Here is a 12,257-nt window from a genome sequence, read left to right as displayed (position 1 = left end):
TTAATTAATAAAGGAATTAAATTCTCCTCCTCTCTGATTATAGCCGACCCTAATGGTTGTTATATTATTGTGCGTGGCTCCATGGTGAACACTCCGGTTGTTATGGTTAACATCTATGCCCCTAACTGGGATGACACAAACATTATCAATTCTCTTTTGAACACCCTTCCCAACCTTGGCTCGCACCAGATGATTCTAGGAGATGACCTGAACTGTGTTTTAGACCCTAAATTGGATCTTTCCAAACATAAATCCTTGTCCCATCCTGCGTAGCCAGGGCTTGGTCCTCTTTTAAGGTACAACTGGGGGAAGGTGGATTCCAGGCGCTTTCAATACGATCAGGATTTTTCTTTCTTTTCACATGTCCATCATGCGTATTCCCGCATTGACTTTCGATGGTTGCAGCTGAGTTGTCAGCAATTGTTATCTCCAATCATGTCCCACATTTTGTCGCTCTACTGTTGGACTGGTCCTGCCCAACACCCACCCTGGAGACTAAATATCACTCTGCTGTCAGGCAACACATTTTGTGAGCGTTTATCTACCTCTAGAGGATTTTATCACACTAAACAAGTCAAACTGAATCTCTCCCTCCACGCTTTGGTAGCCTGTTAAGGCCATCACTAGAGGGGAAATTATTTCTAATTGGGCGTACATGCTGAAAACAGAGAAGTTGAGCAGCAGAGGCTGGTGGATTCCACCCTAGAGGTGGACCACCTATACTCACTTGAACCCACTCCGGAGCTACTGACAAACAGGAAAAAAGTATGGACCCAGTTCGAGCTGATGCCCACTGGCAATGCTGTGTGTCAGCTACAACGCTCCAGGGGTACTTTTTATGCACTGGGAGGCCAGTCGTCTTCTGGCTCATCAACTCAAATGGCAAGCAGTCTCACGTGAGATCCCTAGGATACGCAATAAGGACAGCAATCCTGTTTCCACCACTCTCCAGGTCCACGCAGCTTTTAGATATTATTAATGCAACCTACATAAATCTGAACCCCCTGCCGATAACTCGATCATGGCTGACTTCTTGATGTTTTGTTCCTCCCAACTGTGATTTAGATTCCCCATTATGCCCGGAAGACATTTTAAAATGTATTGGGCTTCTTCAACCTGGCAAAGCCCCAGGCTCTGATGGCCTCCTGGTCGAATTTTATAAAACATTCTCGGAATAACTCATGCTCTCAATATTGTACATGTTTAATGACTCACTGTCTCAGGGTTCATTGCCTCCGAACCTCATTCAAGCCTCAATCGCATTGCTCCTTAAGTGGGACAAGGACCCAGCCAATTGCAGTTCATATCGACCCATCTCACTTTTAAACATGGACATTACGCTGCTGGCTATGGTCCTCGCGCTCCGCCAGGAGCTTTGCCTCCCAGGTACAATTTCGGAGGATCAAGCAGGCTTTGTGAAGGGCTGACAATTGTCGACCAATATTTGTCGCCTTTAAATGTTATTCTTTCCCCGTCCCCAGCATCCAAGCCTGAGACTGTAGTATCTCTCGACGCTGTAAAAGTATTTGATAGTGTGGAATGGGATATCTATTCGAGATTCTCGGGAGATTTGGATTTGGCCATAAATTTCCCTCCTGGATTTACCTGTTGTTTCATACCCCTGCCGCCAACATTCGCACAAGCATTCTACACTCAGATTACTTTCCCTTGGGTACGGGCACTAGACAGGGCTGCCCTCTTTTCCCACTTCTCTTTGCCTTTGCAGTAGAGCCTCTCTCTATAGTGTTGAGGGCCTCTGATCAATGGAGGGGTATTTGTCGAGATGGAGTGGCACATCGGGTGTTGCTTTATGCAGATGATCTACTTCTGCATATTACGGACCCGACTCCCTCCATCGATAACATAATGAAGATGCTTAATACGTTTGGTTCTTTCTCTGGTTATAAACTGAACTTTGGTAAGAGTGAGTATTTTCTGAATCCCCAGTAGAAGAGCTCAATTTAGCTCATTACCTTTTCGCCTTTCCAATATCAGTTTCCATTATTTGGATGTCCAGGTGACCTGTAATTGGGCCTCACTTCATAAAACTCAATCCTGATCAATAATGTCAGAGTGGATCTACAGAGATGGAAAAACGTCCCTCTGTCTCTGGCAAATAGGATCCAAACGATTAAAAGAATGTACTTCCCAGGTTTTTATTTTTCTTTCCAAGTATCCCTATTTTTTTGCCCAATTCCTTTTTTATTAAGGTTAACGAATTGATTTCTACTTTTATTTGGGTGGGTAAGTGTCCCAGAATCTGCAGTGTTCTGCTCCAGAGAGGCTGGCGGGCGGGAGGCTTGGCTCTCCCAAATTATTTGTATTACTATTAGGTGGCTAAGTCCCAAACAACTTTGCAGTGGATTAGTGACGGTGACTCGATTTAGAGCAAAGTGGAGGTATCGCTCATGCACTGCCTCCACTCTTCACGCCATAATTAATGCACCACTGCCCTGCTCTCCTGCTAGATTTTCCTCAAATCCTCCCTCAGGATTTGGAAACACGTCAGCAGTACTTTAAGCTTTTTCCCCCATCTTCTTTAGCCCCTATTTATAATAATCACCTCTTACTTTCTGGTTTGGATCCTTCATTTAAATCTTGTAGGTCATAGGGACTTGAGTATTTTAGGGACCTGGTAGCCAGTTTTAAAGAGCTGGCTGACAAATTTCAGATGCCCAATTCTAGCCTATTTTGTTATTTTCAGATTTGTGACTTTTCCCACAAAGTTTTTCCTTCCTTTCCTTTGGCCCTGCCCCCCTCTTTGCTTAAGAATGTTGTTTTATACTTGGCTCAACCTGGCAAGGGGTCTATTTCGTATCTGTATGGCTATGTTCTCTCGTCAGATTCTACCCCATTGTAGGGGGTGAGGGCGAGATGGGCGAGGGAGCTGGATCCTGTGCTGAGGCTTGGAGGGAAGCTCTCTACAGGAGGAACTCCACATTCTCTTGAGCCCGGTTGAGTCTATTCCAGTTCAAAGTATTGCACAGGACGCACTTGACCAGGACAAGGATGAGTGGCATTTTCCCCAACATGGAGGACAAGTATGATTGATGTTTGCTTGCACCAGCTAACCACACACGTATGTTTTGGACTTATCCCAAACTTGCCAGCTTCTGGATTTCATTTTTCAACACTATATAATAGAGATTCTGCAGGTAGTTCTCCAGCCATGTCGATTGGTAGCCATATTTGGGATCTCAGACTCACCCGCGTTTCACTCTGGGGTAGGGGCAGATGTTGTCTCCTTTGCCTCACTACTAGCCTGAAGGCGAATATTGCTTAGCTGGAGGTCTCTCATCCCGACCAGTGCTTCTGCCTGGCTGGGCGATTTAATGACATTCCTGCACTTCAAAAAAATACCATCGATGGGGAGGTTCCACATCAGATGGCAACCTTTTATTTCTTTTTCTAAGGATCTAAATACCGTTAGCTGTTGGGGGGTTTAGTTATAGTATTTAGGTTTAAGTTTGTGTTTTTGATTGCAGATTTGTTTGTACCTTTTTGACATTGTAACTTCACGATTTTGTTGGTTGATTGTAATATTGTTTGTGTTATTATATAAAACTTTAATAAATATCTTTAAAAACCAAATATTGTGGCTACAAGAGTAGGTCAAAGACTGGAAATTTTGATGAATGTATTTTTCCCCCTGACGCCCCAAAGCCAATCCACAATCTAGAAAGCACAATTCAGGAGTGTGAAGGAATATTCCCATTTGCTTTGATGAGGGCATCTCCAACAACACTCGAGCTCAACACCATCTTGGACTCAGCAGCCCACTTGATGGGCACCTCACCGCAACCATACACTTTCGTCAAAGGCCTTCCCAGGCCATTGCACCAAGGTGCACAGCAGCAACTCAGCAATGCTCCTTCAAGAGCACCTTCCAAACCTGCAACCTTTGCCACCTAGAAGAGCAAAAGCAGCAAGCAAATGGGAATACCACGACCTGCAAAGTTCCCTTCAAGTCACGGATCATCCTGTCTTGGAAATGTACCGCTGTTCCTTCACTGTCACTGGATCAAAATCCAAAACCTTAAACCACTGTAGGTGTATCTACACCATATGAACTGCACCGGGTGCTCAAGAAGCCAGCTCATCACAACCTTCTCAAAGACAATTAAGGATGGGCAACAAATTCTGCCAATGTCAGCGATACCCACGTCCCATAACAGAATTAAATAAATAATAGCAGAAAAATCCAGAGGTTACTGTCAATCATTCTGCACTTCTCAAGCGGGTGGACTGTTGAGGCTGCCCTTGTCCTACGCAGGCTGCGATCAATGGGAAATTTTTGTTGAGAATTTCCAATATTCTGCTGGTCTGAGTAAAAATCTTGGAAAAGGTGATTCTCATTGGCTTGCTGCTGGACCCTTTTAAACCCAATACAAGTTTAATCGGCACCAGCCACAGGAGAAGAAAGGGAGTCCAGGACTGACCTCCAAATCTTTCCATAATCTTTCTACCCTGGAAATGGCACAATATTCAGAATGAGGGTTATTAATTTTTAACAGGATACTGACACCATAATTACTGCTAAACACCTACACTGTCCCCCGGAACCTATTTTTATAATTGTGGAATATGAATTTTTTCCATAAAGGCAAAAATCTGATTAAAAAATTTAGGAAGTTTGTTTTAGCTTCAATCTTATTTCAATCGTAATTATTTATTTTGGTATGTGAAGCTTTAAGTTAAAAGAAAAAGATATTTTAAGTGGCTTTAACTTAATTGTTTGCTATGTCTGAATACTTCAGTGTGATTGGCTGCATACCTGCCTGGTGACATCATGGCTGATGCACACTGTTATAATATCAGTTGACATTGCTACAGGATGGCAAGATCCCAGAATGGAACCCTGGCTCAAACAATCATAATTTTCACTTTTTTTTTAGTCAACATGGAGGAACAGAGTCACAGGACTGTCAATTAGTTTTTAACAACAAGATAAAACATATGTTAAACATAAAAAGTATGATTATAATACAAGACTCCTTCACTCCCCCTTATCTTCACAAATATACACATATTTCAAGGATAACACCCGACACTCAAACAATCCGCTGTAGATTTCTCCTCCAGTTCCCCCAAATTATTGTCACAAGAGTGTTTCCAAACTCAGCTCTCAAGAAAAATACATGTTAGAATCTTCTTTCAAACAATGCTTTCCATCGGCTATTTTCATCAAAAATCCACCTCTAGGTTTTCCAACTGTTCTTTGAAACAAAGCTTCCTCTCAACTGTTTTAATAAGGATCCACCTCCAGTTTTTCAAACTCTCCTTTTAGGATTTCATTGGCTTGAATGCTTTTACACAAACTCCGAGATCCACCTACCAATTGCTCCACAGTTTCTTCAATTAACGTCTCACAAGCTGTAGCAAGATAACACAAACCTGAGAACCACCTCAGATATCTTTCTGGCTTCTCACTAGTCAATTCCTTTTTAGCTGTCAGGCTTCACTGAAATGTATCCTGTTCTAGCCACTGTTTCCTCTGTTCCTTTAACTTCAAGCTTCCTGGAAACTTCTCTTCATTTTTCTAGTTTCCTTTACTAACTGTCCTTTAGATTTCTGGCACTGGCTTTCATAACCATTATTCCATTGTGTGGCATTTCTTCTCGCAGAGTGGTGTTTCCACTCTTGCTGTCTGTCACCAACTGCTATCAAACTATTTACAATAGTGACGTTTAAGGGGCATCTTGACAAATACATGAATAGGATGGGAATAGAGGGATACGGACCCCGGAAGTGTAGAAGATTTTAGTTTAGACAGGCGGCATGATCGGCGCAGGCTTGGAGGGCCGAAGGGCCTGTTCCTGTGCTGTACTTTTCTTTGTTCTTTGTTTCAATCAATTAAAAACAGTCACAGAAAGCCTTCCTACCCTAAGGGTGCCCCTGGTCGTCAAGCAACCACTCTTTTCTTCGCCAAGCTTTTGTTTAATTTTCACGCTGTAAAACTCTCTTAGCACAGTTTGAACTGACCAAAAAAAAACACCATGCAAAATACGTTTGTCTAACATGAATCTAAGTAGTGTTTTGTTCATCTTACACAAAATCTCTAAATTAAACCCACTGACATCTAAACCTTTTTTCTACCACTTAACAATATAAATATAGAGCACTTAAAACTAACTCTGCTTTCTTGACAATGCCAAGACGTTATCTTGTTTTGATGCCTTTAAACTAAAAGAAAGGGGAAAACCAGGCCACTGGATCTTTGTAGGCAGCTTTCTTCAAGGTCTGAAGTGAGTGCTATAGTTGTGACACTTTGAAGTATGGCACCCAAAATGTGACAGGCACAAGACTTAATGGGCCACATTTTCTGAACATTCTGCCCATTTCCAAGGTGGAAAAGTTTGGAGGTCCTGTGCTTCCTTTCTGGGCTTTCTTTCTTCTCCTGTCACTGTGGCTTGTGGCGATGAACCTAGTATTGGGTTTAAAAGGGTCCAGCAGCAAGCCGATGAGGAACACAGAAGGTACGCATTAATTTTTGTAAACATAACGAGCCAATCTTCAGACCTTGAAGCAGTCCGAGAATCCCTACAGTGCAGAAGGAGCCCATTCGGCTCATCGGGTCTGCACCTGCCCTCTGAAAGATCTCCATACCCAGGCCCACTCCCTCATCCTATCCCCGTAATCCCACCTAACCTGCACATGAAGGGGCAATTTAGTATGGCCAATCCACCTCACCTGCACATCTTTAGGCCATGTTCCTGTTATCCAAACCCAGCTTGAAGACTCTGAGGCCACTAGTTAGGAAAGATCTTTCCCTTTGTCAGGCGTGTGCAAGAAGTGCCCAGACCAGGAAATTCCAGTGGTTCTGGATAGATGCAGCATACTTGCTGCACTGCAACTATCCAGCAGTGAGCCAGTGTGAGAGACCTAAAATCATATTTATGTTTCCATTTCACTTGAAGGAGAGGAACTAGTAACAAAGATTTACCAGTGGTAAGATAATGAAGACTTTAATTAAGATGAGTAACTCCAAATGTTTTCCTGGGCTCCACAATTCTAATAGTATTATGATAATACAAATTACATTTGCATTTGAGGCAATGACCAAATCCATGAGCAACTGCTTGTTTTTATCTGTTAATGCATTGCGAAAACATGAATGATAATTTGAAAAAGTAGCTTCACGTAACTTACTTTAAAACCAAGCTCACTTCCTATCAGCACCAAAATTAATTCCATAATTTATTTTCCTGTCAGCTTGATCTTTTTTCATGCAGTTTGTCATAAAGGCAGGAATGGCAACTGAACTTGTCAGTCTTACTGCAGACATTATTTTCATATGATTATTCCTACTGGAAACTCTGTGCCACAGCTCCACTGCATACTAATTGGAAATGATAATTTCTGAACTTTCAGTTGCCACCATAAAAAGCCTTATATGATGAAGCATTGTGTACGAGGTTAACATCAATGCTCTCGAAGTAGTAAGTCAAGGTTATGACATTTTAATTCTTAACTTCAGCTACATTATTATCCTGGAAGTATCTTAAAATGAATTACAGCTTGATTGAGTCTCAAGTTTACAATAGTTTGCTGCAGGATTTTGTTTGGACTTGACAACAGCCATTGGTTCGTTGTGTGGTCAGAGTTTAGACAAGAGTTTTGGGGTACGCTGCTCGAGTCTGTAGTTTGTCAAAACCATTACTCTTATTTACAGCAGGTATTTACACATTTTGATCTCGACATGAGGTTGGAGATTCTCCTCCTTTTACTTCTCAGTCCTGTGATCTGACATCATTGTTACATTGGCAACATGCATGCTTCTGATGTTAACCTTGTTCTCTACAGTTATGTTTCAGAAAGTTTTAGTTTTATTTTCTCCCCTTGGTGAGGTGCCATTGTGGCCCATTCCATTTCCTTAGCTGAAAGAGTGGGTAGGCAACATCTGGGCAGGCCATGCTAATGACATAATTGAGAGAATGTATACAAGAAAAACCTGTGGGGACTGATTTGTCATCCTTCCAATGGATAATGTTTTGTCATCTCTTGCTTCACAGCTCCAGGGTCCCAGGTTCGATTCCCGGCTTGGGTCACTGTCTATGCGGAGTCTGCACATTCTCCCCGTGTGTGCGTGGGTTTCCTCCGGGTGCTCCGGTTTCCTCCCACAGTCCAAAGATGTGCAGGTTAGGTGGATTGGCCATGCTAAATTGCCCTTAGTGTCCAAAATTGCCCTTAGTGTTGGGTGGGCCTACTGTGTTATGGGGATAGGATGGAGGTGTGGACCTTGGGTAGGGTGCTCTTTCCAAGAGCTGGTGCAGACTCGATGGGCCGAATGGCCTCCTTCTGCACTGTAATTTCTACGATTCTATGATTCTTGTTTGCTCACAAGTGATTAGGAACTCACTATGGATGTGACCCTGAGACCCATCATCCCATACTCCACTAAACTTAAAAATGTATTTTGTAAAACAAAATTTTAAGTTTTACTGAGCATAATAAAAGGAAACAAGTTGCAGTGTAGCTTGGGGAATTGGATTTTGATTGTTCAGTGGTAATTTTGTATCCGAATGTGTTCTCTCCTCATGATGTGCCTAACTACTTCTACGACTACATTGTGATATTTAATCTGAACATTTCAAATGGATTATGTGCAGAGTTGAGACTTTCAGACAGACTTCCCCAGAAAGGAAGGTTGAATTAACCCGCACCATTGCCACCAGCTTTCACTATCATCCCTTCAGTGAAGTGTAACATTCCGCAAAGATGAATTTTAGCAGATCTCCTGGACTCAGTGGCATACTTTAAATGAAATACACAGCGCTGCAGCGGAGGGCCCCGGCCAATGGGGGAGTGTGGGGCGGGGGGGGGTGGGGGGGGGGGGGGTGCAGACTGAGAGGTGACTATTGTATGGGAACACCATGAGAAGGCCAATCAGAGCCTGCTAGCTCTGAATTTGCTGATAGGCTTCTTGAGCCTATTCGTAGACGATGCAGAACAACATCGGGCTCTGACTGGTGGACTCCCCTTTAGAGCAGGAAAATAGTTTGCTGGACATTGAGAGGTGGTGGAAACGTAGAGCAGTTCAAAAATGGATTTCCTGGATCGGTCTGAATTTTCTGCACTTTCATTGATTAAAGGTGCACAGCAGCACCCAGGTTTATGGCATTCGGCCCGGTGGGATGCATCCTTTCAAGATTTTACCTACAATGATGTGATTGATGATTTTGTGAAGAGACAATGCAGAAGAAATACCCTGTCAAGTTGCCATGGATTGCAATCAACTGATGAAGCAAGAACATCTAAAAAATCTGTCACTCTGCAATGTCCTCAAGTCCAATTTCTGTCCTTCAAGAAAGAACATATGCTGGTCTGATATAATAACTGGTGGTCACGTGCAGCCAGTTATAACCAGTGAGTAACCGCCAACCCCAGTGCCCCTTTACTGGCCTTCAGAAAGTCTCTTCTTACCATTCAGGGCAATTAAAGAACGGAATCTGCCTGACAGTTGCCAGCAAAGCCACTGATCCCCAATCTTTAAATGTGTCCAGCTTGGTTGGGGGGGATCCCCACCCCCTTCCCCTGCCGATCAACCATATCCGTTTTTGGGCCAGCCCCCGGCCCATGTCGCGCGACCCTCTGGGCTCACCCTTGGATGTCCACTGTCATCACTCCCTTTCCAACTGACCCTCGCCAACGACACCCTTATCCGCAACCCCTACCCCCCCAAACAAAACAACAACCCCATCTCCCTTCCCTGACAGCCCCCCATTGTACTCCCGTTTACTAGCCCACCCAGCTAGCATGGCAGCCCCCGCCCAAAGCCTCCAAACCTCCTACCACCCTGATTCCCTCCCCCCCCCCCCCCTTCAAGTCCACCCCCCCACCCCAAAGAAAAGAAAAGGGTGCACTCAACCTTGATGCTCCAAAACAACAAAAAGAAAACATCTCCTCTCACTTCAAAAGTTCAATGTCCCCCTTCTCCTGCCAGTCCATTGTTCCTCAAAAACTCCGTTGCCTCCTCTGGCCTACCAAAATAATATTCTCGATTCTGAAAAGTCACCCAGAGGTGGGCTGGTACAGCACCAAACCTCACCCCCTTCTTGAAGAGGGCAGCCTTGACCCGATTGAACCTAGCCCTCCTCATTGGCAGTTCTGAGCCCAGGTCCTGCTACACCCGTAGCTCATTCCCTTCCTAGGTGCACCTCCTCGTCTGCCTCGCCCACCAAAGAATCTTCCCTTTGGCCAAGAAGTGGAGCAACCGCACCACCATTGCCCTCGGCGGCTCGCTCATCTTCGGCCTTCTCTTCAGCTCGACCGACCTCCAGAGCCAAGTCAAAGTCCCCCTCCCCCATCGGCCTTTCCAGCATTTTGGCCACATACATGCCGGCCTCTGCTCTGTCGATGCCTTCAGGCATGCCCACGATCCGTAAATTTTGCCGTCTGGAGCGGCTCTCCAGATCCTCCACCTTTTCCTTCATCCTCTTTGGGGTCTCCCGCAACAACCCCACCTCGGCCACCAATGTTGTGAACTGCTCCTCGAGCTCCCCCACCGCCTCCTCCACTTTCTGGATTGCCTGGCCCTGGGACTCTTGTCTCCGCTCCACATGGTCAATCCCAGCTTTGAACGGCTCTAACACCTGGGCTAGGTCCTCCAGGGCTTCCTTTCTGTGCTGGCTGAACTTCTCATTTAAGAAGCCCATCAGCTACTCCGTTGACCACTGGGCGGGCAGAACAGGCCCTTTGCCTTCTGCTATTTTGACCTGCACGAAGACTCGCCTACTCCACCAGCTCCCTTCTTCTCGACCCATTCCTAGTTTGTGCATCCATCCACCAGCCACACGGAGGAGTTACATTTACTCCGGGCACTCCTGCACCTCTTTCCATCCAACATTCCATCTGTCAGACGGGGAAAGGACTGAAAAATTCTACCTTGAGTGACCACTCACTCTATGGCCATCACCGGAAGTCGCTTTGTCATATGTTAAAGAACACTACAGCAGTCTGTCAAGCAGTGATTTGGGGGTTTCTGTGCCTTGCATTGTGTGAGCTGAGGGTGGGCATGGTCAGGAGGTCATTGGCGGCAGGGCTCAATGTCATTGGAGGTGGGCTACCATGTCACCAGGGGCGGGGTGGAGTCCCCGCAAAGAGGACGAGCATGGAGCCCCCAAAAGTGTAAGTCCGTTTCTGCCTGGACCATTGGTATTATTCTGCTGTGATTAAACTAAGACTAATTAAGGCCAGAAAATCTAATTGCATTTAAGTAAACAGTAGCTCCTGTCATTGAGAGTTTAATTACTGCTTGGTCATAGAACTTTGCAGATTGGCATGTGCTTGTGAATTTCATGCTCCATGGAATTTCCTCTGATATTTCTCTCACTAAGTCAGATGGTGAGCTTTTTTGAAATCAAGGAAAGAGTTTTAAACTAGCTAATGAACAGTTTATTCCATGACTGCATTACTGTGTTATTTTAATGGAAAAACATCTAATTGCCTTTAAGTAAACAACAGTTGAGATAGTTCAGACTCTATTGTCGCTTGCCCATAGATCTTTGCAGAATGGAAAATTCTTGTCAGTTTTACAATGCAAGGACGGTGGAGCATTTAAAGGTAGTTTTGCATCTGTGGTTCATATTAAGAAAGAATTTGCAAAGCTGTTAATTGTCATTAGGCATATTTGAGTTGATTGTACCTATTTGTGAAGTGAAAAAGAATGTGACTGGTTGTTCTGCTTGTGTGCAGTGCCAACAGCACCCCCACAGAACGTGGAAGTGGAAGCTGTGAACTCCAGTGCGATCAGGTTTACGTGGGATCCTCCTCCTCAACAGTTCATAAATGGCATCAACCAAGGTTACAAGGTAATAAAACAGAATATGAAAAGTAAAAGTTGAATAAAATACTGTGTTTTATAAGTAAAAATATATTACTGAATCTTTCTTTCACCAAATGCAATAAGTTGAGAGGGGACGGGAAGAGGAAAATAAGGCTGGCAAAGGAATATAAGAATACAATGGTCATTAATGTAAAATGGAAATCCAAGAGTCATCTACCAGCAAGTAACCGATGGAGTTGATCATCAGGGACAAAGAGGGTAATATATGCTTTGACTGTGTCAACTGGTCAATGTGCTGCACTTAGTGCAGTGGTGGACAACCTGCAGCCCGGTGGGGGGGCCACGTGCGGCCCATCAGGGTTCTGATGCGGTCCATGAGCCATTTTGTTGACCATTGCCACATTCCACTGATTTCTGTTGCAGTTTTTTTCCTACCGGTATGACTGAAGTGATGCACTCATAAAGCAAGAAG

The 12,257-nt window shown here is 44.3% G+C and overlaps 1 protein-coding gene across 2 annotated transcripts in view; it reads left to right on the top strand.

Annotated features, from left to right (window-relative positions):
• Window positions 1–12,257, top strand: part of LOC140394110 (protein sidekick-1-like) — a 360,429-nt gene that overhangs the window by 42,084 nt on the left and 306,088 nt on the right. For both annotated transcript variants that reach the window (XM_072480961.1, XM_072480960.1), the window contains exon 5: window positions 11,695–11,810. In XM_072480961.1, coding sequence (XP_072337062.1) covers window positions 11,695–11,810 — 116 coding nt within the window. The remainder of the gene's footprint in view (window positions 1–11,694; window positions 11,811–12,257) is intronic.

This window comes from Scyliorhinus torazame, chromosome 17, assembly GCF_047496885.1.
Source record: "Scyliorhinus torazame isolate Kashiwa2021f chromosome 17, sScyTor2.1, whole genome shotgun sequence".
In the NCBI taxonomy this organism is placed as follows: Eukaryota; Metazoa; Chordata; class Chondrichthyes; order Carcharhiniformes; family Scyliorhinidae; genus Scyliorhinus; species Scyliorhinus torazame.
Note: the sequence above shows the minus strand (reverse complement) of the source record. Positions and strands in the feature narration are given on the sequence as shown.